The following is a 20,707-nucleotide window of genomic DNA, read 5'->3' on the forward strand; positions in this document are numbered from 1 at the left end:
TAATAATTATTTTAATTTAAAAAATCTAATTACGTTAACAAAGCATTTAAATTGATCATTAAACGAGAAGCATATTATATGTGGTGACAATAAATCATTATTAGATTCTCAATTCTTTCTATATGCACAATCTGATAATCATCAAATGTCACGATCTGATTCCACGGGGCGGACCGGCACTAGAACTTTGGACAGTATAAGGCCCCCAAAGCTTGTAATATGCCTCATTGTTAAAGACCAAACTATAAACCCAATTTCAAAATCCAAATCAAGAAAATAACCGGACATAGTCCGGCCATATCCAGGACCATCCAACGGGAAGTTTTTGACTCACTCGACCTGTAATCACAATATATAACTATTTGGGAAGCTCAGCTCACCCACAACATTCTCAATCAACACAATGTGATCACTGGGAGCCCAGCTTCCACATCCACATAAACAAATAAATCCATAAGTCCACACATACATAATCAATAAGTTAATAATTTTAAATAGTTAATCTTGTATAGATCCAGCTAAATAAAATGTCACTAGCACATGCGAAGTTCTAGATTTCAATCAACAATAATAAGTATAAACAAGGCACCAATGGACCTGCGAAGGAGGAGACAAGTCAATCACAAGAAAAACTCTCCTGTAAACTGGAAAAATGAGATAAACAAGAGTGAGCATTCGACTCAGAGAGTAAGATATTGATTTTAAAAACAATTTCTATAACTAACTAATTCTAACGCATCCCTAAAGATGAAATGCAATACCGATCAATAATTTTCATCAAACTCAAATAATATTTGCTAAAAAATAATTTGAAGCACTCACACACACATATACCATATCAAATAAAATACATATGGGAACTGATCCCCTATACAGCTCTCTTAGTCCAAAACCTGCCAACGAGATCAACTCGAACCAAACTTTCACTTAATAATCCAATTGAGGGAGTCAGCGAGATCAACTCCAAGCCGTACTCACTCTGACTTTCTCAAAAAGGACCGAGCCCCAAGCGAGACAAGCTTAAGCCGATTTCCCCGTCCTACCCATATCCATCACACCACACGCACGCTGACACACGTACACAGCTCCAAATCACCCTAAGGCGACGTCCACATCTATTTTTGTAATTAAGAAAATGCAACATAAAACATTCCTAGCATTTAGTTACATACATATATTTATATATGATGCATAAGCATGCCTTCAAATATATAATAATATTAAAATTATTATTAAAATCAATATCTAACTCACAATACTTCACAAGTCACTGTGGCTGCTGAGCGGAGGAGGGAGGCTGGCCGGCTCACCTAAACAATTACATTACAAATTAATCAATATTTACTTAAAATAAAACTTTAAAAGAGTCAAAGACAGCCTAAGTTTTATAAAAAATTTGACAGAATTTCCCCTATACCTAGGACCTATCCAACCTGCAAAGTAGCTCAAATCACACTTCTAAAATTACAAGTCTCAAATTCATATCTCAACAACATTTGGCCTCTCCTAAGCCCTCCAACTAGTTAAAACTTACATACTACACATAAAATAAGTATTTAAAAATTTGGGGTGTTACATTCTTCCCCCCCTTACAAAAAAATTCGTCCTCGAATTTTACACAAAGCAGAACAATGACATAGAGTCACATATCAAATAAATATGGGTACTTGCTGTGCATATCCCACTCTGACTCCTAAGTGCATTCCTCTATAGATTGACTCCTCCATAAGACTTTAACCATAAGGATCTGCCTTAACTGAAGTTGTCTCATCTGCTAGTATACTATGACTACTGGTTGCTCCTCAAAGGTCAAATTCTCATTTAACTCTACTGTGTCTGGTTGCAGTACATGAGAAGGATCGGAACATACTTCCTAAGTATAAAAATGTGGAATACTAGATAAACATGAGAAAGGTTTGGCGGTAACTCTAGTAGATAGGCAATCACTCTGACTCTGTCTATAACCTCAAAAGGTCTTATCTATCGAGGTGCTAGTTTGCCTTTCTTCCTGAATCTCACAACTCCCTTCATAGGGAAGACCTTCAAAAATACATAGTCACTCACTGCAAACTCTACATCCTTTTGCCTAGGGTCTACATAACTCTTCTGCCTGCTAAAAGCTGTTTTCAGACCTTCTCTTATCAAAGGAATCATTTTTAAGGTATACTGTACCAAATCTGCATCATGTGCCTTTGCTTCTCTAACTTCTATCCAACACAGAGGAGACCTACACTTTCTGCCATATAGCGCCTTATAAGGTGCCATCCCAATGCTGGAGTGACAGCTATTATTATAAGTAAACTCTATTGAGAGCAGCTGATCATCCCATTGTCCCCCAAAGTCTAACTGTTATATGAAGCATATCTTCAAGTGTCTGAATTGTCCTCTCCAATTGTCCAGCTGTCTGAGAGTGAAAGGCTATACTGAAGTTTGACTGTGTGCCAAGCGCCTCCTGCAGCTTGCTCCAAAACCAAGAGGTAAACTGGGGCCTCCTGTCATATATTATGGAAGTAGGAATTCTATATAATCTGACTATTTCACGAATATAGAGCCTGGCATATTGAGCAGCAGAGTAGGTGGTCCGTACAGGTAAGAAATGAATCGACTTGATCAAACGATCCACTATCACCCATATTGAGTGATATCCATGTATGGTACAAGGCAATCCAATCATGAAATCTATAGTAATCATTTCCCACTTCCACTCTAGAATATGGATCTCTTGCAACTTCCCTAATGGTCTTTGATGTTTAAACTTTACTTTCTAACAAGTCAAGCACTTGGATATAAAATCTGCTTTGTCTCTCTTCATGTCATTCTACCAATACCTATCTTTCACATCATGGTACATCTTGCTGGAGCTCAGGTGGACATTATGGGGTGTGTAGTGTGCTTCCTGCATGATCTCAACTCTAAGGTTATCCATATTATGCTTGGATACTTTGATTCTGTCCGGCAGGTCTGGCCTCACCCTAAAGTGGGCTAGCAATGCACCCTCATCTAAAATATCCAGAATCAGACCTTGGTCCGTCAACTCCTATATCTCTCGAATCAACGATCTCTTTTCCACTAATATATGGGCTAAACTATCAGAAGATTTTTGGCTCAAGGCATCTGCCACTACATTTGCCTTTCCAAGATGGTACTGAATGGTACAGTCATAATCCTTCAGAAGTTTCATCCATCTCCTCTGTCTCAGGTTTAAGTCCCTCTGTTAGAAAATATACTTTAAACTTTTTATGATCGGTGTATATCTCACATAACTCACCATACAGATGGTGCCTCCAGATCTTTAATGCAAAGACCATAGTGCTTCTAGATCTTTAATGCAAAGACCACAGTCGCCATTTCCAAATCATGGATGGGGTAGCTCTGCTCAAGCCTCTTTAGCTGCCTTGAAGCATAGGCCACTACTTTTCTGTACTGCATTAAGACATACCCCAACTCAACCCTAGAAGCATCAGAGTACACCGTATATCCTTCAACACTTATCAAAAATATCAACACAGGGGCCGTAGTTAGATATCCCTTAAGTTTGTGGAAGCTTTCCTTACACTCATCTAATCAAAAGAATGGGACATTCTTTTGAGTTAACTTTGTTAGGGGAGTTACTATCCTTGAGAAATTATGCATGAAGCACCGATAATAGTCTGTCAGGCTTAGAAAACTCCACACTTTAGTGACTGTTGTAGGCCTAAGCTAGTTAGTTACTGCCTTAATCTTCTTGGGATCTACTTGAATACCTTCACTTGAAACTACATATCCCAAGAATGAGTTGCTCTCCAGCCAAAATTCACATTTTGAAAATTTGGCATACAACCGGTGCTCCCTTAATGTCTGCAACACTATCTCATATGCCAAACATGTTTTTCTTCGGTGCAAGAATATACTAAAATGTCATCTATAAATACAATGACAAAGCGATCCAGGAACGGTCTAACACCCTGTTTATTAAGTCCATGAAGGCCGCTGGTGCATTAATGAGTCCAAAAGTCATCACCAGGAACTCATAATGACTTATGTTGTCCTCAATGTTGTCTTTGATACATCCTCGCTCCGAATTCTCAGCTGGTGATAACTTGATAGCAAGTCTATTTTTGAAAAGTACCTTGCTCTTTATAGTTGGTCAAACAAGTCATCAATTTGAGGAAGTGGATACTTGTTATTAATTGTCATCTTGTTTAACTGCCTATAATCTATACACAATTTCAAGGATCCATCATTCTTCCTTACAAATAGAACAGGTGCACCTCAGGGTGAAGTACTTGGACAGATGAAACCCTTGTCCAAAAGCTCTTGTAATTGCTTCTCCAGTTCCTTCAACTCTGCTGGTGCCATCCTGTAAGGTGGCATAGAGATGGGGTTGGTACCTGGCACAATGTCTATACAGAACTCAATTTCCCTCTTTAGTGGTAACCCTGGAAGCTCCTCGGAAAATACATCCATGAATTCTCTAACAACAGGAACATTTTCCATATTTATACCTTTAGCAGAAGTGTCCCTTACTAATGCCAAATATCTCTGACATCCACGCCTCAACATCTTCCTAGCATTGATAGTTGACACTTGGTTGTACGGTGCCACGCTTCTATCACCATCGAAGCTGAACTCTTCTATTCCAGGTATATGGAAATACACTTTTTATTTTTGCAATCTAGAGTGGCATAATGAGTTAGCAGTCAATCCATTCCCAAGATTACATTAAAGTTCATCACTAGCAAAGGAACCAAGTCTATCGGAAGGATCTTTCCATCTACTACCACTGGACTATCCAAAAAAACCATATCTACATCTATGTTATTGCTAAAAGGGGTAGCTACAGACAAGGGACTAGGGATGGCAATGGCTCTGGTTTTTGTGGGTATCCGATCCTACTGAACCCTAATAGGACGGGTTTGAGTATTATATAATTGGGTTCAGGATGGGTTTGGGTTTGAAAAATAATACTCGTAGTGGATTCGAGTTTTATATGTTGGATATCCGTTATTTGAACCCGTTTACATAAATACTTAATTAAATATAAAATATATTTTTGTAATAATATTTATAAATTTTTATATATTTTATTTTATATAAAATAGAATTTAAATATTTTATGAAATTATTAAAATTTTAAAATATAAAATATTAATTAAAGTAATTTTTTATACAAAATATAAATTAAAAAATATAAAATTAAACGGGTTTGGGTTTTTTTCTGGTAATAATAATCGGGTTTGAAATGGGTTCGAGTAGTTGAGAATAAATTTTAAACGGGTTTGGGATGGGTTCGGGTTTTGATAATATTAATAGGGTTCGGGTTCAGGTTCAGGTTCAGGTAGGATGATTTTCACAGGTACCCTACCTATTGCCATCCCTACAAGGGACATTCTAGAGCTATTGGATTCCTACTCAACCTTAGGCAAAAGCAGGGGAAACACATAAGTGCATAACACCCGGGTATATTAAAACACGTGCCTCATAGGAACATACTAGAAGAATACCTGCTACCACTGCATTTGAAGCTTGGACATCCTAATGAGTCAAAGTGAAAACTTGAGCTTGACCTCTGCCTTAAGCTGTAAGGCCTTGAAGTTGACTCCTACCCCCTGATCTACCTCTAAATTCACATCCTCTAAGTCCACGGACCTGCTAGCCACTGTACTGGTTACCTGCCATACTAGAAGTGCCCGGATGCATCTGACGAGGCATATTACCCACAGAACCTTGTGAACCCATCATCTGTTCGCTAAACATGAGACATTCCCTAGCAAAGTGACTGTGTTGGCCACATCTGAAGTATCCACCAGAGCTCACCAAACAAAGCCCTGAATGAATTCTGCCATATTGTGTGCATGGCACCAAGGAGGACTCCTAACTAGAAGCCGAACTGCTGTAGCCTGAACTTGAACCACTGCTAGAACCATACCCTGGCATGAATCCTTTAGCTTTATGTCTAAGGCCTGCTTTTTTATTGCCTTTGACCTTCCCACTATGGTGGCTTTGGCTGCTACCCTTGGTGCTCATCTATGGCATACTAGATGATCCTTCTGCTCGATTTTTGTTTACTCCGTTTCCCTCATCTCCAATGTAGCTAATTTCAATTTGTCTGGCTCTATCCACCACTACATCAAAAGGTTGATCTGACAACATAGCTAGGTTTGTATACTTCCTGTCTAACTCCTTTAGAAATCTCTTTACTTCATGCTTTCTGTAGTCATTGCTGTAGGGGCATACCTACTCAACTCCAAGAATTCTGAAGCGTACTCATCTACAGATCTGTCATTCTGTCTTAAGGCCTCAAAGGCCCACTGCTTTTGGTCTCTAAAACTTTTTCGCACAAATCTATTGATAAACAGTTTCACAAACTACGTCCATGACAACCCTTCAGTGCGAGGTAGTACGTAGTCTATCATCCACTGCCTTAGCACGGGCCCCAATACATGCTATACACACTCTATTAATCTCCTGTCATTTAATTGCAGCACCATCTCTGCCTGTCTGTAGGAGTCCAAAAGCCGATAAGCATCATCTGAAGTGTTATAAATGCCTGGCATCAACTTCTTAAAATTGATTATCTGTTTATAGGGTTATACTCTCTATGTTATGGGCTGCTGGTGTTGTGGAGGGCAAACCATATACTGTGCCATCATGTCAATGGTCCTCTGTAGACTAGCTAGGGTAGCTGCCATTGGATCCATAGGACCCAAAGCAATGAAAGACTGCTCCTGCACTAGTGGTTGCTGCTCTTTCTCTTGAGTAGCTCTAGGTCTCCTGCCCCACCTTCTCAGGGTAGGTGCCTCATCCTGTGCCGACACCTCGTCTAGCACTTCCCGTTCTAGCACTATGGTAGCTCTTTTACTTCTATGCATTTTTCTGAAATTCAGCAGTATTAGCCTATAAAAATTTGAAATAGCGTGCTATATAGCTCTACAAACTCATAATCACACATAGGTATATAAGGCAGAAACTAGATGCAAGGATGATAGTGCAAAGACAAACATGGACCCTATACTCCACATGTGAACTACCAACAAGACTTTCCCTAAAGCTGTAGACACATAATACCCAAGAATCTAAAGCCTAAGCTCTGATACCATTATTGTCACGACCCGATCCCATGAGCCGAATTAGCACTAGAACTTTGGTCAGCATATGTAACGCCCTCACTGTAGGTAGTCCGTACGCTCTACTGTTTCAATGACTAATGTCTGTTCGAATAGCTAGGATGTCTGGAACTACACTTAAATGATAGTGAGGAGGTATAAAATGATGGAATATATGGTAAGAAAAATTAAGAGAAAATAAAAGAGATAAAGTGCAATTAGGTTAAACGAGCTGGAATCGTAGCGATGGGTGACCGCACCGGGAAGTTACGGCGAAGGTAATTGCCGACCCCAGGACCGCGGAAAACCCCGAAAAATAATTTTCGAGACCTAATTAAAGGTCTACAGAGGTATAAATAATATTAGAAATGTCAAAGAAAATTTAGTGAATCGGTACAGATAAAAACGAAAAATAAAGGAATTGACAAATTTAGAATTTAATCGGTATTACCGAAAAATTTGAAATACAATCCGAAGAGGGGCATTTTGGTCATTTGACACCTAGAGTTAGCTTTTGACATAAATGTCCATTAAAAATAAGTGATAAAAAATTTTGAAAACCCCATGCAAAATAAAATTTCATTGTGTAGTGTAAATAAAGAAAATATGGGGGGTGTAATTAGAAATACTAAAGTTTAATTATTATAATGAATATTTAAATGGTTAGTGGGGGTATTTAAACACACAAAGTGCCAAATCCCACCACTTCACTCATCTTCTTCCTTTTACTTCTTCAATGGCTGAATTCCTTATTCTCCAAACTCCTCCATGGGCGTCCCACATGCAAGCTCCCAATTCACCACTTCCATGCCATATTTCTTACAACTTTCTTCATGAAAAGTGATCCTCACACCTTGGGCAAATCATAGGCATCAAAAGGGAGAAGAAATTCCAAGGTTTTAACAACCTCAAAAAAAGGTTAGTGCTAGTTTTCTCTTCCTTTCTTAGTTAAACTTTGAAGTGAGGTTGCAATGAGTTAAAATGAAGTGAACTTTGAAGGAAATTGATGAGTAAGTGTAAGTCTTTAATTCGGTAGCCAAGAAATTCATGAGATTTTGATGTTTTTAAATGATGTAAATGAGTTTAAAGATGATGTTTGGTATGGGTATATGTATAGAAAGTGATAGGAATTGAATTAATTGAGATTGAGAAATTTGAATTAGGGTTTTGATTTTAATTTGGAGACTTTGTGTGTAATTGCTTGAATTTGGCAAGGCTGGTGTAATTGTTGAATTTTGGGCAGCCTTGATAAGCATGGATATTGATTAAATTGTACATGAAAAAGGGTGATTAGTGATGGTATTTTGACCAAAATCCAGAAATTAAGGGAACTAGGTCAATTAACTTGATTAAGTTGGCATACAAATTCTGGAAATGGTATAAATGACCATTAACTCCAGAATAGTGTCTTAAGCATATCTACCACTAGAAATCTTCAATTGAAATGAGTCATACCATTCTGGAAAGCTAAGAAACAGACCTTCAACTTTGTTTTAGACATTTTCCTCAACTTATGAATGTAAGAAGCTTAAATATTGGGTTAAAGCTACTAACCTAATTGAGATCCTGTTACTACAAGACACTTGAGTCCAAGTCAATAATTTGACTATAAATAATTCCACAAGACTTGAAAAAATCACAATAAAAAATTTTGAGTGACCATAAGACATAGGACAACATATCCTATGAGAATAGTAGACCTAAATATGGCAGCAACCTACTCAAATAAAATTGGCAAAGTATAATATCAAAACTACCTAGTAAGGGAACTAAAATCTAGATTTGACCTAGGTATGGTTATTTGATCATAACTTGAGTTATACAAATCTAAATGACAGTATTCAAAAAGGAAAATAAATACAAGACATAGAGGAACAACTTCCATTAAGGAAGTATGGCCAAATAGTAGCCACAAGTTACTCAATTTGATATATATAAGATAAGACAGTAAAGCTGAACCTAAAGAAAGGTTCTTGAAATAACTTATTGACTTATCCCTAATAAGTCACTACATGCTAGATTACATGAAATGGGTATGTGGGATTTACTTTCCCACTATACATTGACATGAAAATTTTATTATCAATATACACTAAATTACATGAAACAGAAATGTGTGACCCACTTTCCCACAATACATGAACATGAAAATTTAGATAAATAATTATTAATGCTTAATTGCCCACAGTAAACCTAGGCATATATATATATATATATATATATATATATAGTTAGATCGATTGGTATACCAATTAGGAAATACAGATAGTAGTACTACCTACATGAATACGCCTACACAGATAGGCCTACATGAATAAGCCCACATGAATAAGCCTACATGGATAGGTCTATATGAATAAGCCTACATGGACATGGATAAGCATACATGGATATGCCTACATGGATAATCATTGATCAATAAAATATGTCTGACATGACAGTTATATACATGATACTATATGCCTGCCCACTGGCCTTGTGCCTAACATGACAGATATATACAGGGTAGACGTATGGCTGTCTAACCTGTATATTCCCGCGTATCTAGCCTTATAGTCTGTTATAGGTTACTAGGGCATAAATATGAGTAATGAGTCTTAAATTTAATTAAATACCAAAAAGATCACAGCTACGAGTAATAGGCTGTAAAAATCAATTGATTATATGAAGAGATCCCAGTAAATTAATATGCTCCTATGGAGCAGCTAAAGTTATGAAATGACTCATAAGTAATAAGCTTTAAAAAAATTAAATAATTATATGAAGAGACCACTGATATGATTTTAAAAGACAGAGAAATGAAATATATGCACAGATAAGATCCTGATAAGCAATTTATTCCCAAAGTGCAATAAAATATATAATTGACCTAGAAGTGCAAAATTATACATAGAGCTATTACTTTTGATTATTCAGTTATTATTTTAAAATTATGCACCACTAAGTAATTTGCTTAGCGCGTTGATTTTTCCATCGCATAGGCCTTTGGAGACCGGACAATTTTGCCTCCAAAGCGTGACCACCTCGGTAGTACTACGATTCAGCTTGTCTAGATGCGCATACGATCCAGTTTACGTCATTAGTCTTTTGTATTTTGGTAGGGCCCATGTATAGACTAGTATTTTAGTTCATTGTGTATAAACATGATATAATTAATAGTTTGTGATGTAAATAAAAATTATAATTATATATTTTGGATTGTAAATAAAGTTATATGAATTTCTATATGAGTGAATGAATGAACTTAAAATTGTATGAGCAGAAATGACATGATATGACATGTAGAGATATGAAATTGTTTTTAACAGGTAATTAGTGGAACCCGCCAGATGTTAATTAAACAAAAGAGGTTCTACTTGGGTATCCACAGAAATAAGTTGTGACTTTAAATCAAGTATATATATATATATATATAAATTCACCGCATGTTTTCTATAAGTTTAAAATTAACAATGAACAAGACAGTATAAGATAGGGTGCTTCGGCACCTAATGTGGCACTCTTTACTCGACTACACTGTAGACGGGTGAAGGGCATCACAACATAAGGCCCCCAAAGCTGGTAGTAAGTCTCATTGTTTAAGCCCAAACTATAAACCCAATTTCATAACCCAAATTCAGAAAATAACCGGACAAAGTCCAGCCATATCCAGGACCATCCAACAGGGAGTTTTTGACTCACCTGACCTGTAATCACAATACATAACCATTTTGAGAGCTCAGCTCACTCACAACATTCTCAATCAACACAATGTGATCACTGGGAGCCTAGCTCCCTCATCCACATAAACAAATAAATCCATAAGTCCACACATACATAATCAATAAGTTAACAATTTTAAATAGTTAATCTTTTACAGACCCAGCTAAATAAAATGTCACTAGCACATATGAAGTTCTAGATTTTAATCGACAACAATAAGTATAAACAAGGCACCAATGGACCTGCGAAGGAGAAGACAAGTCAATCACAAGAAGAACTCTCTTGTAACTTGGAAAAATGGAGTGAACAGTAGTGAGCGTTTAACTCATAGAGTAAGATATTGATTTTAAAAATAATTTCTATAACTAACTAATTCTAATGCATCCCTAAGGATAAAACACAACACCGATCAATAATTTCCACCAAATTCAAATAATATTCACCAAAGAATAATTTGAAGCACTCACACACACATATATCATATCAAATAAAATACATATGGGAGCTGATTCCCTATACAGCTCTCTTAGTCTAAAACCTGCTAGCAAGATCAACTCGAGCCGGACTTTCGCTTAATAATCTAATTGTGGGGGCTAGCAAGATTAACTCAAAGTCGTACTCACCCTGACTTCCTCAAAAAAGACCGAGTCCCAAGCGAGACAAGCTCAAACCGATTTGCCCATCCTACCCATACCCTTAACATCACACCACACGCACGCCGACACACGCACATAGCTCCAAATTATCCTTATGCGACATCCACATCAATTTTTGCAATTAAGAAAATGCAACATAAAACGTGCCTAGCATTTTTCTACATGAATATATTTATATGTGATGTATGAGCATGCCTTCAAATATATAATAATATTAAAATTATAATTAAAATCACTATCTACTTACAGTACTTCACAAGTCACTGCGGTCGCTGGGTAGAGGAGAGAGACTAGCTCGGCTCACCTAAATAATTACATTACAAACTGATCAATATTTACTTAAAATAAAACTTTAAAAAAGTCAAAGACAGCTTAGGTTTTACCGAAAATTCGGTAAAATTTTCCCTTTACTTATGACCTACCCAACTTGCAAAGTAGCTCGAATCACACTTCTAAAATTATAAGTCTTAAATTCACATCTCAATAATATTTGGCCTCTTCTGGAACCTCCAACTAGTTAAAACTCATATATTACACATAAAATAAGTATTTAAAAATTCAGAGTATCACATCAGATTTTAATCTCCTACTAAAAAAAAAATCTATATCTTATTTTATTACATTCATATCTAAATAAAGAAACACCACACTCAATAACTTTATTTTTATTATAAAAATAATAAATATTAAATTAATTTTATTTTATACAGTGATTAAAGATATATTATTTCACTTGCCAATACAACCATAATGGAGTTTTATACTCCTTTGAAATGAAGTGTCATGTTTCAATGTACATAAAAGACGGAAGGAATCCAAAAGAAAATTCCCAAAAGCATTAAAAGGCAAGAGGAAAAGACAAGGTGGAAACACTTGGCCATCCTTGGAATATAGCTGGGCTCATTATGATTCATCAATCATATGTAGATAAAAAGAGAAACAAACAAGAAAATTAAGAAAATTTTATTCTTTTTCAGTTAAAATTGAATTTTTATTTTTAAAAAATTAAGAAAATAAAATTTTTAATTATTAATTTAATTAAAATTAAATCAAATTAAAATTAAATTTAATCTTAATTTTTACAACGATAATATTATTTTCCCATAATAATAAAAAAAGGATAATGATTTAGAATCCCTTCTAATCAAATATTTTAATTATACTATGAGTTTATGGTTACAGAGAAATAGATATTTTTATTAATCAACTTTAATTTAGTATGAGCGGAGTCTTCTCAATAACTGTGAGATATCGAATTTAAATTTTAGTCAGAGTCAATTATATAAAAAAATTATTTTTTATATAATTTTTACTATGAGATAATTAATTAAATGTTTAAATTTATAATTATTTAATTTATTTAAATTAAAATCGAAATGAAATTGGTATTAATGGCGATTTTGAATTTCCAACCGCTAAGTTACACCGCCACTAAATTAAGACTGCTAACCAAGCAAAATACTGCTAAAAGAGAATAACAGAGTGATAACGCTCATTAATCAAGTACATTTACTCAGCCAAAATCAAAACAAAATACTTTATTGTTATTTTCTCACTCTCAATCAATAAATTCTAACTTGATCGTTGGAGTAGCTGACTAGAAGACTACCGACCTTACTATTTTTACATTTTATAGGCTTTCTTGGAGTTTACTTAGACTCATTGTCTAATTTTCAGAAGTTCACAGCAACATCAATTATGAAAAGGATTTGTCCTTGCTAAACACTGCAACCACATAATTAATGAACAACAAATCCAACAAGTTAATTAATATATAGAAAGATGATTTAGAAGTGCTTAATTATACTTGGCAATTGATAGTTAAAGCCCCAAACAACACACAATTCTTATCTGCCATAGCAAACAACAATATTGGCTAAAAGAAATGTCAAACTCTTGAATATTCCAACAGTATACACTAGCAATAGTGCCTGGGAGGTTACATTTTATAAGGCAAGGGAAAGAGAGGGAGAGATTAATTTGGATAGAACTACTTCTAGCAGCCATACAATAATAGAGATGGTAGAAAGTGATGTGAGTGAGAGTATTCCAATACACTATTCTGATCCACTTTTATTGGTGCCCAAAAGCCCATATGGGTAGAGCTAGACTGGGCCATCAACCCGATTTTGGTTCGAATCAGTTTGAAACTGTGAATCACTCCCTAGTTTCACCGTTTCGATTCTAGTTTCAATTGGATATAAGTCCAAATCGAATGATCCAGATTTTTTATTTTTTAAAATTTTTTAATAATAAAAAAAAGTTGTTCGGTCTGAAACTATCTGACTCAGTTTCAATTCAATTTCGGTTTGGTTCATTTAAGGTTTGAGTAAAAGATGGGTTTGACTAGGTAGAGCAGGTTACTGTCCAATTCAAAAATTAGGAGGATTATAACTGAACATGATAGTATCACGATTGCAAATCTAGTTTCAATTTAATTCAATTTGATTAAATTTAACAATAAGACCAAAATTAAATTAATTAAGTTTGATTAGATTCAAATCTAATTTAATTAATCAAAATTTAACTAATTTTTATTGTAAATTAAACTAATCTGATTTAAATTTCAAACCAAACCATAACTACCTCTAATCATAACCACAAGAAAATCAGTAAATAGTCCAAAATGGACTCAACTAGGCAGAGAGGCTATGGCATGCCCCTTTCCTTTCAAGTTGTGACCACTGGGAACAGTAAGTAGTACAAAAAGGACTCAACTAGGCAGAAAAGAAGACTATGACCTGCCCCTTTCCTTTTAAATTTTTATTTTTTTATATAGTTATAATTAGATATATTTTTTAATTAATTTCTATATAGTTAAATTATTTTTTTCTTATATATTTTTTATAATGAGTCAATGCATTTAAATTAACATTTTTTAATAATTTAAAATATCTTTAAACAAAATCCAACTTTAATTGATAAAATATAAATTAAATTATTCATAATATTATTTAATTATCAATTAATGAAAACATATACTCATTTAATAAATTCAGATTTAAATTTCCCCATCCTATACCCACTTGCTTCAGTTAGGTCATATATTAATAATACGTTTCTTGTCTCCTGTTAGATAACTATAAATTGTGGGTAGCCAACCTAAGTGGGGATATTGCCTCCACTAGGTGGGTATACCCTACATAGAGGATCCCATATATGATTGTGAAGAACAAGTTGACAACAATAATTTGAGTGGAAGAAATATATTTTTTTAATTTTATTTCATGATATTTTATTAATTCTAAGCCTAACCTCAGCCGTGGGGTTAGGTTCATGATATTTTATTTAATTTGTTACTTTTTTTAATTTGACAACAATATAGCCTCATATATTAATTATTTAATTTGTTACTTCTTTTAATGGAAATTTTTAAAGATGACAATATTAATTAAATAATGAATTAAAACTTTATTTATTTTATAAAAAATAATTGATTTATGAAAAATATTTTTTTATAAAAATTATTTAATTATAATATTAAATTAATAATATATATTTATATCATGTATGTATAAGTATTAACACATTTTAATAAAATTATAAAAATTTAAAAAATAAAAAATAATTTTTTTAAATATAATTTTTTTTAAAAATAATTTAATTTTAAAAAAAAATTTTTTTTTATTTTTTTTTTTTAAAAAAAAAAAAAAAAAAAATATTTTTCATAAGATAAGCGCTCTCTTAAATGCTATTTGAGAACATGTATTTAATTACAAAACTATTCCTTAAATAGTGATAAGAAGAAAAAGGGGGAAAATACATCAAATCTTATTTCACATTTAATAATATTTTTTTATGATTATCTTATGCCATCCTTTTTGTTATTTAGTGGATTATTTTTTCAAAGTATTGAGTGGAAGCTTAGGTGTTTGAGATAATGACTCTAAAAAAAATACAAATTATTAATTAGCTATAAAAATTAATTTCCTATGTAATTTTTTTAAAGATTTTTTTTTTTTTTTTAATGTTAAGCGTTCATTTGAGTCACTTTTTAAACTCTAGGCTTTTAACAATGATAATTTAAGGTGTTTAATAAATATAATGTTTAAATTAAATTAGAAGTGAATAATTTAAAATTATAATTATATTATTAAAAATTATAAATTATAAATATTAATTTTTAATTTTTAATTATTAGCAGCTAATCATTAGTAATTAATAATTGACCATAATCATTAAATCAATTAAGTCTTAAAGATGATTATCTCTAATTAGATGAAAAAAATTAATTTCTTACAAAAAATTAATCCATCTAAGCATAAAAGTATATATAAAAAAAATTTATAAAATTTATTTATAAAATATAAACTCCAAACAAATCACTAATCCTGTTTAAAATTTATAATTTTATAAAAATTTAATTTTTTATTAATTTTTATATTCAAAATGAACATTTTTAATTTTTTTAATTTAAAAAAATTTATTTTAAAGGAAAATAGAAAATATTTATTATTATTATTATTATCTTTTTACTTTTTAGCTATTATAATAAAAAAAAATAACATTATTAATTCATATAATGACAAAATGTATAATTGCTACTTCGCAAGCCTGACGTACGCAGAGAAAAAGGTATATCCCCTATTGGTTCGCGGTAGCCGTGGGGCCAATTAGTTGGTTACACGTCACCATATCGCAAGAGATTTTCTTGGTCTCGAGGACTATTCGCGGGCCTGATTGCTGGACCTCCTTGAAAACCACTCATTCCGTGACACGTTTTAGAAAATAATATTTTAATTATATTTAAAATATTAACATTATCTTCAAAAGTGATTGCCCATCAGAACCTACAGAATTTTAATATTATAATTAGTGGTTCATTCTAAAAAAAGTGTTTTATTTATTTTTTTAATATTGAACTAGTGATTTAGTTATATCAGATATTAAAAAATTTTAAAATTATCAATAATAATATGTTTTAATAGTTGAGTGTCTATTTTACCATACAATTGATTATAAAAATTGAGTTTTAATAATTTTTAGAAAGTCTTTAAAATTAATTATTATTTCATTTATGTGTTCTCTCATGATTAATAGTTAAAGTTCTAATATTTTAGAAAACAAAAGAAACATCCATAAATTTTGATTTATCATTCGTTTTTAATTTTTTTTATCTATTATTTTTTTAATTTTTTACCGCTAATAAAAAATTGAAAGATACTCTTCATAATAAATTATTATTTTATTCATAAATTTTATGATTATAAATAATTTAATCTTTAAATTTTAATTTTAATATTTTAAATAATAGTTAAATTAATAAAAATGAATAGATGTATGAACATTTATGTATGAACTTAAAATTATTAATATTTTTAGTTATTTTTTAAAATGTAAAAAATTTAAATATTAATTATAACATAATATAAAAATAAATAATTTATTAATTTTTATGTCAAAATAAAAAATAAAATTTTTATTTTCATTAAAATTATGCAATCTTCAATATTTTAATTTAATGTTAATTTAGATAATTAATTGATGGAATCTTATTATTGCGTAAAGGAGAAAAAATCTTTTAAAATAGTGTTTAATATTTTAATTTTAATTAAAATATTATATTTTTTTATTTATATTATTTAAAATAATATTTAGATATTATTAAATAATAATTTTTAAAATAGTTTGATATTTTAATTTTAATTAAAATATTATATTTTTTATTTATATTATTTATAAATATAATATTTATATTAATATTTAAAAATTAATAAAATATTTTATAAAAAAAATTATCTGTTATAACTTTTAACAATTAAATGAATATTTTAATTAAATAAGATAATATCATCATTTATAATTTTAATAATTAATAAATTAATAAAATAATTAATAATTATTGAAACAGTTAATAACATCTAACAATGTCATGTCTTAGTGCAAAAGGGGAGCGGATTTTTGTCGGATGCCGAACGGTGTACACATGCGAAACACATGATCATAAGTTTCGGATCCGCCGCCTTTTTTTTGTTTTTCTAGGGCAATCGTTTATACCCGAAGTCTCAACGTTTGGCGCACCACGCCATAGCCATCTACCACATGGCCCCCTCAGACGGCCCCAACCTACACCTTCGGACCACCTCTTCTTACTACTCCCGCGTACATTAGCAAATAACCGTTAAACTGAAACACCAGACCCGAGTTGGCCACCGCCAATACCCGGTCATTTATAGTCCAAGATGACTGCTGACCTACAAATGTTCAACCCCAAATTAACTTTTACAACTGGCGGTAGCCGGTATTGCCAGTTTCTTATCCTGCGCTCTCCATTCCTTGTCCATATAAACACCCCTTCGCTGGCTCAGCTGCGTTCATAACTTCCGTTTCCGCCTCTGCTTCTTTTTTACTTGCTTTGCTTTGGGTTTTCCTTTTGTTTACACTCGTACCATTCAGGTTATGGTCCTTGCTGCTCACCGGAAACCTGAGAGCCGCCGCTCCTTCACAGCTCTCGGTTTCCCTCGCCTCCGATTCTTCCGCTACCGCCGTTTGAGGTAATCGGTGATCGCTCAAACGCCACACGAAGAAGCACAGGGGAATTTTATTTTTCAGAAATATTTTTGCGATATACTTTATTGATGTACTATGCCGACGACAACGAAGACTAACCGGAAAGGACAGGACTCGGAGAAGAAGCGGAGGAACAGGCTAACAGGGAAGGCGTCATCTTTCCACGGGAGGGTACCGTTGGATGTGCCGGAGGCGAGGATTCGGCGTCCAAATACGCTACCTGACTTGCTCGGAGGCAGGAGGATGGCTGAAGTGAGCATGGAGGCGAAGACGAAGTTGACGAAGCTGCTATTAAACGTGACGATTCAAGGAAGTGTTGGTGCCGTACAAGTTCTGATGTCGCCGGAATCCACCATCGGCGATCTGGTCGCTGCTGCTATCCGGCAATACTCGAAGGAAGGCCGCCGCCCAATTTTTTCATCCGATCCTTCCAAATTCGACCTCCATTACTCGCAATTCAGCTTAGAAAGTAAGATCATGCATCATCTTCTCTCCGCATGATATTTTTCTGATCATCAATATTTTTCCTCAATGAGAAAATGACACGTGAACTGTGGAGATTCATGGAGATTGAGATTTTTTTTTTACTCCTTCAGGTTTGGACAGGGAAGAGAAGCTAATGGAGTCGGGATCTAGGAACTTCTTCCTCTGCTCAAAAAAGTCGGTGGTAGACAGTGGAAATGAAAGCGGAAGTTCTTCCAGTGGCGGCGGTGTAACGAAAACGGCGTCGTCGTCGTCATCTTGCTCAAAAGAAGCAGAAGAAGCTGCTAAAAGTGGTTTTCCTTGGTTGAAATTCAAGGATTTTTCGCTGTAATAGCAGCAAGGTGGTTATTATTATTATTATTTACTTTCATTTTTCCCACTTTATTTTTTGCAAATTACCGATGTAAAAAGTAGTTTTGGATTAGGTAAATCCCGCATAAGAATTAGAATGCAATTAAAACTATATTGCATTTTAGGTCATTTAAATTCAGTGGAGCAGACTGCTTGCTTGTTTGTGTCTGTCCTCGTTTTTTATTTTTGTTAATTTCTTGAATTAAAATATAAGTTGCCGGAATTTGTACAGCTTACAAATTGTTTTTGTTTCTGTTTTTAAGGTCGCTAACCCATAAAAAAGTCTAACATGATATTTTAAGAGTTAAGATTTTTTTACAACAACTATAATTTGTTGAGTTTTCTAATGACAATAGAATATATATGGTTGACTATTCATGTAAGGAATAGAAGATCATTGGATCCAGTTTCGATTCATAGTTAGAAGAGGGATAGATATTAGGGCTGAGCACAATACGGTTCAAACCGAAAAATCGAATCGAATCGATTCAATTTGGTTCAATCGGTTCGGTTTTAAAAGTTAATCAGTTAGGTTCAGTTTTAATTTATAAAAATTTCGGTTATTTCGGTTCGGTTCGATTTTGAAGAGAAAAAACCGAACCGAACCGAATAGTGATTTATATAGTCAAATCGAACTAAATCGAACCGAATTGATTTTTGAATTAATTTATTTTTATGGAAAATTTATGAATTATATTTAATTTTATATATATTAATTATTTAATTTCATTGATTAATGGTTATTAGGTTCAAACCAAAGTTAAAATTAGACCAAATAACTTGAAAATCAAGTCTAAATTAAAAAATCAATCAAAAATCAAACTGATCGGTTTAAACCGAACCGAACCGAATTAAAGCGGTTCGGTTTGATTCGGTTTTTTACTAATTTTGGTTCGGTTCGATTTCTAAAATTGGCGGTTCGGTTTTGATAATTTAATTCGGTTCGATTCGGTTCGGTTCGGTTTGAACCGATTGCTCACCCCTAATAGATATTAACCTTCTATATAAGATTTTGACTTGGTATATACTTAAAGATTATTGATCAAAATCAACTTGAGTATAATTCAATTCAATCTAAATTTAATTTAGGATTTAATTAATCTTTTATCAGTACTAATTCAATCTCTTTATTTTTTAATATGAGAAGAAAACTTTATAATCTTTAAGAAAAGTAATTAAAAAAGCTTTAATCTTACTTAAAAATTCAAATATTTTCGACTTCTTATATATTAATTTAATGATTTTAATTTCGATCAAATTAATTAAACCCATTAAAAAATTGTATACAAATTTCAAATTACACTCGGAAGAAATGTGTCTCATCCCATGTAGCAAGCCAACTATCTTTTTTTTTTTTTAATTATTTATATATGGGCCTCACATCACTTAAAATTAAAAAAAAAAAAAAATCTTTAATTTAGTCATAAAGTAATATGAAGCACATACGTATATAATTGAAAAAAAAGCTAGCTTGCTTGCCATATGAGATGGGACACATTCCCCCAATCTAATTTGAGATATATACAAGTTCTTTATTTTTAAAAATTTATTCAGTTAAATTAAAATATAAAAAGTCGAAAAAGTTTGACAATTAGGCCCATTGAAGGAAATATTTGAATATTCAAGGTTTACTTCTATCTCACTCATAGTGAACATACTTCAAATATTTAATATTATTAAATTAGTTTACCCATATTAAAAATAAATTATGCTTTTCTAATATAAAATTTCAACCTATTCTAAAACGACAATCAATATCAAACAAAATAAATGCATCAGGTTCCCAACTTCTCATTAATTAAATGAAAACATTAAAATTTTAATTAAATTTAATATTAATGATCTCAGAAATCATGAAGTCATATAATTAATAATAAGGGTTGATCATGTCGAGGGATATTTTAGAGTTGGTTTTTCCTC

At 32.6% G+C, this 20,707-nt stretch overlaps 1 protein-coding gene across 1 annotated transcript; it reads left to right on the forward strand.

Annotated features, from left to right (window-relative positions):
• Positions 1-17,522: 17,522 nt before the first annotated feature.
• LOC110645794 (uncharacterized protein At4g22758) lies at positions 17,523-18,955 on the forward strand. The gene is made up of 2 exons (XM_021799043.2): positions 17,523-18,422; positions 18,550-18,955. Exons 1-2 carry the CDS (start codon positions 18,029-18,031, stop codon positions 18,765-18,767), a joined length of 612 nt encoding a protein of 203 aa, XP_021654735.2. The 5' UTR covers positions 17,523-18,028; the 3' UTR covers positions 18,768-18,955.
• Positions 18,956-20,707: the final 1,752 nt, after the last annotated feature.

Source organism: Hevea brasiliensis, chromosome 1 (genome assembly GCF_030052815.1).
Source record: "Hevea brasiliensis isolate MT/VB/25A 57/8 chromosome 1, ASM3005281v1, whole genome shotgun sequence".
Taxonomy (NCBI): domain Eukaryota; kingdom Viridiplantae; phylum Streptophyta; class Magnoliopsida; order Malpighiales; family Euphorbiaceae; genus Hevea; species Hevea brasiliensis.

What these genes read in the sequence shown, in the direction of transcription:
- LOC110645794 (XM_021799043.2), top strand. Translation starts at nt 18,029, where the DNA reads ATGCCGACGACAACGAAGACTAACCGGAAAGGACAGGACTCGGAGAAG. An exon ending in CTCGCAATTCAGCTTAGAAA is followed by an intron (nt 18,423 to 18,549) that starts GTAAGATCATGC and finishes TTACTCCTTCAG; the next exon opens with GTTTGGACAGGGAAGAGAAG.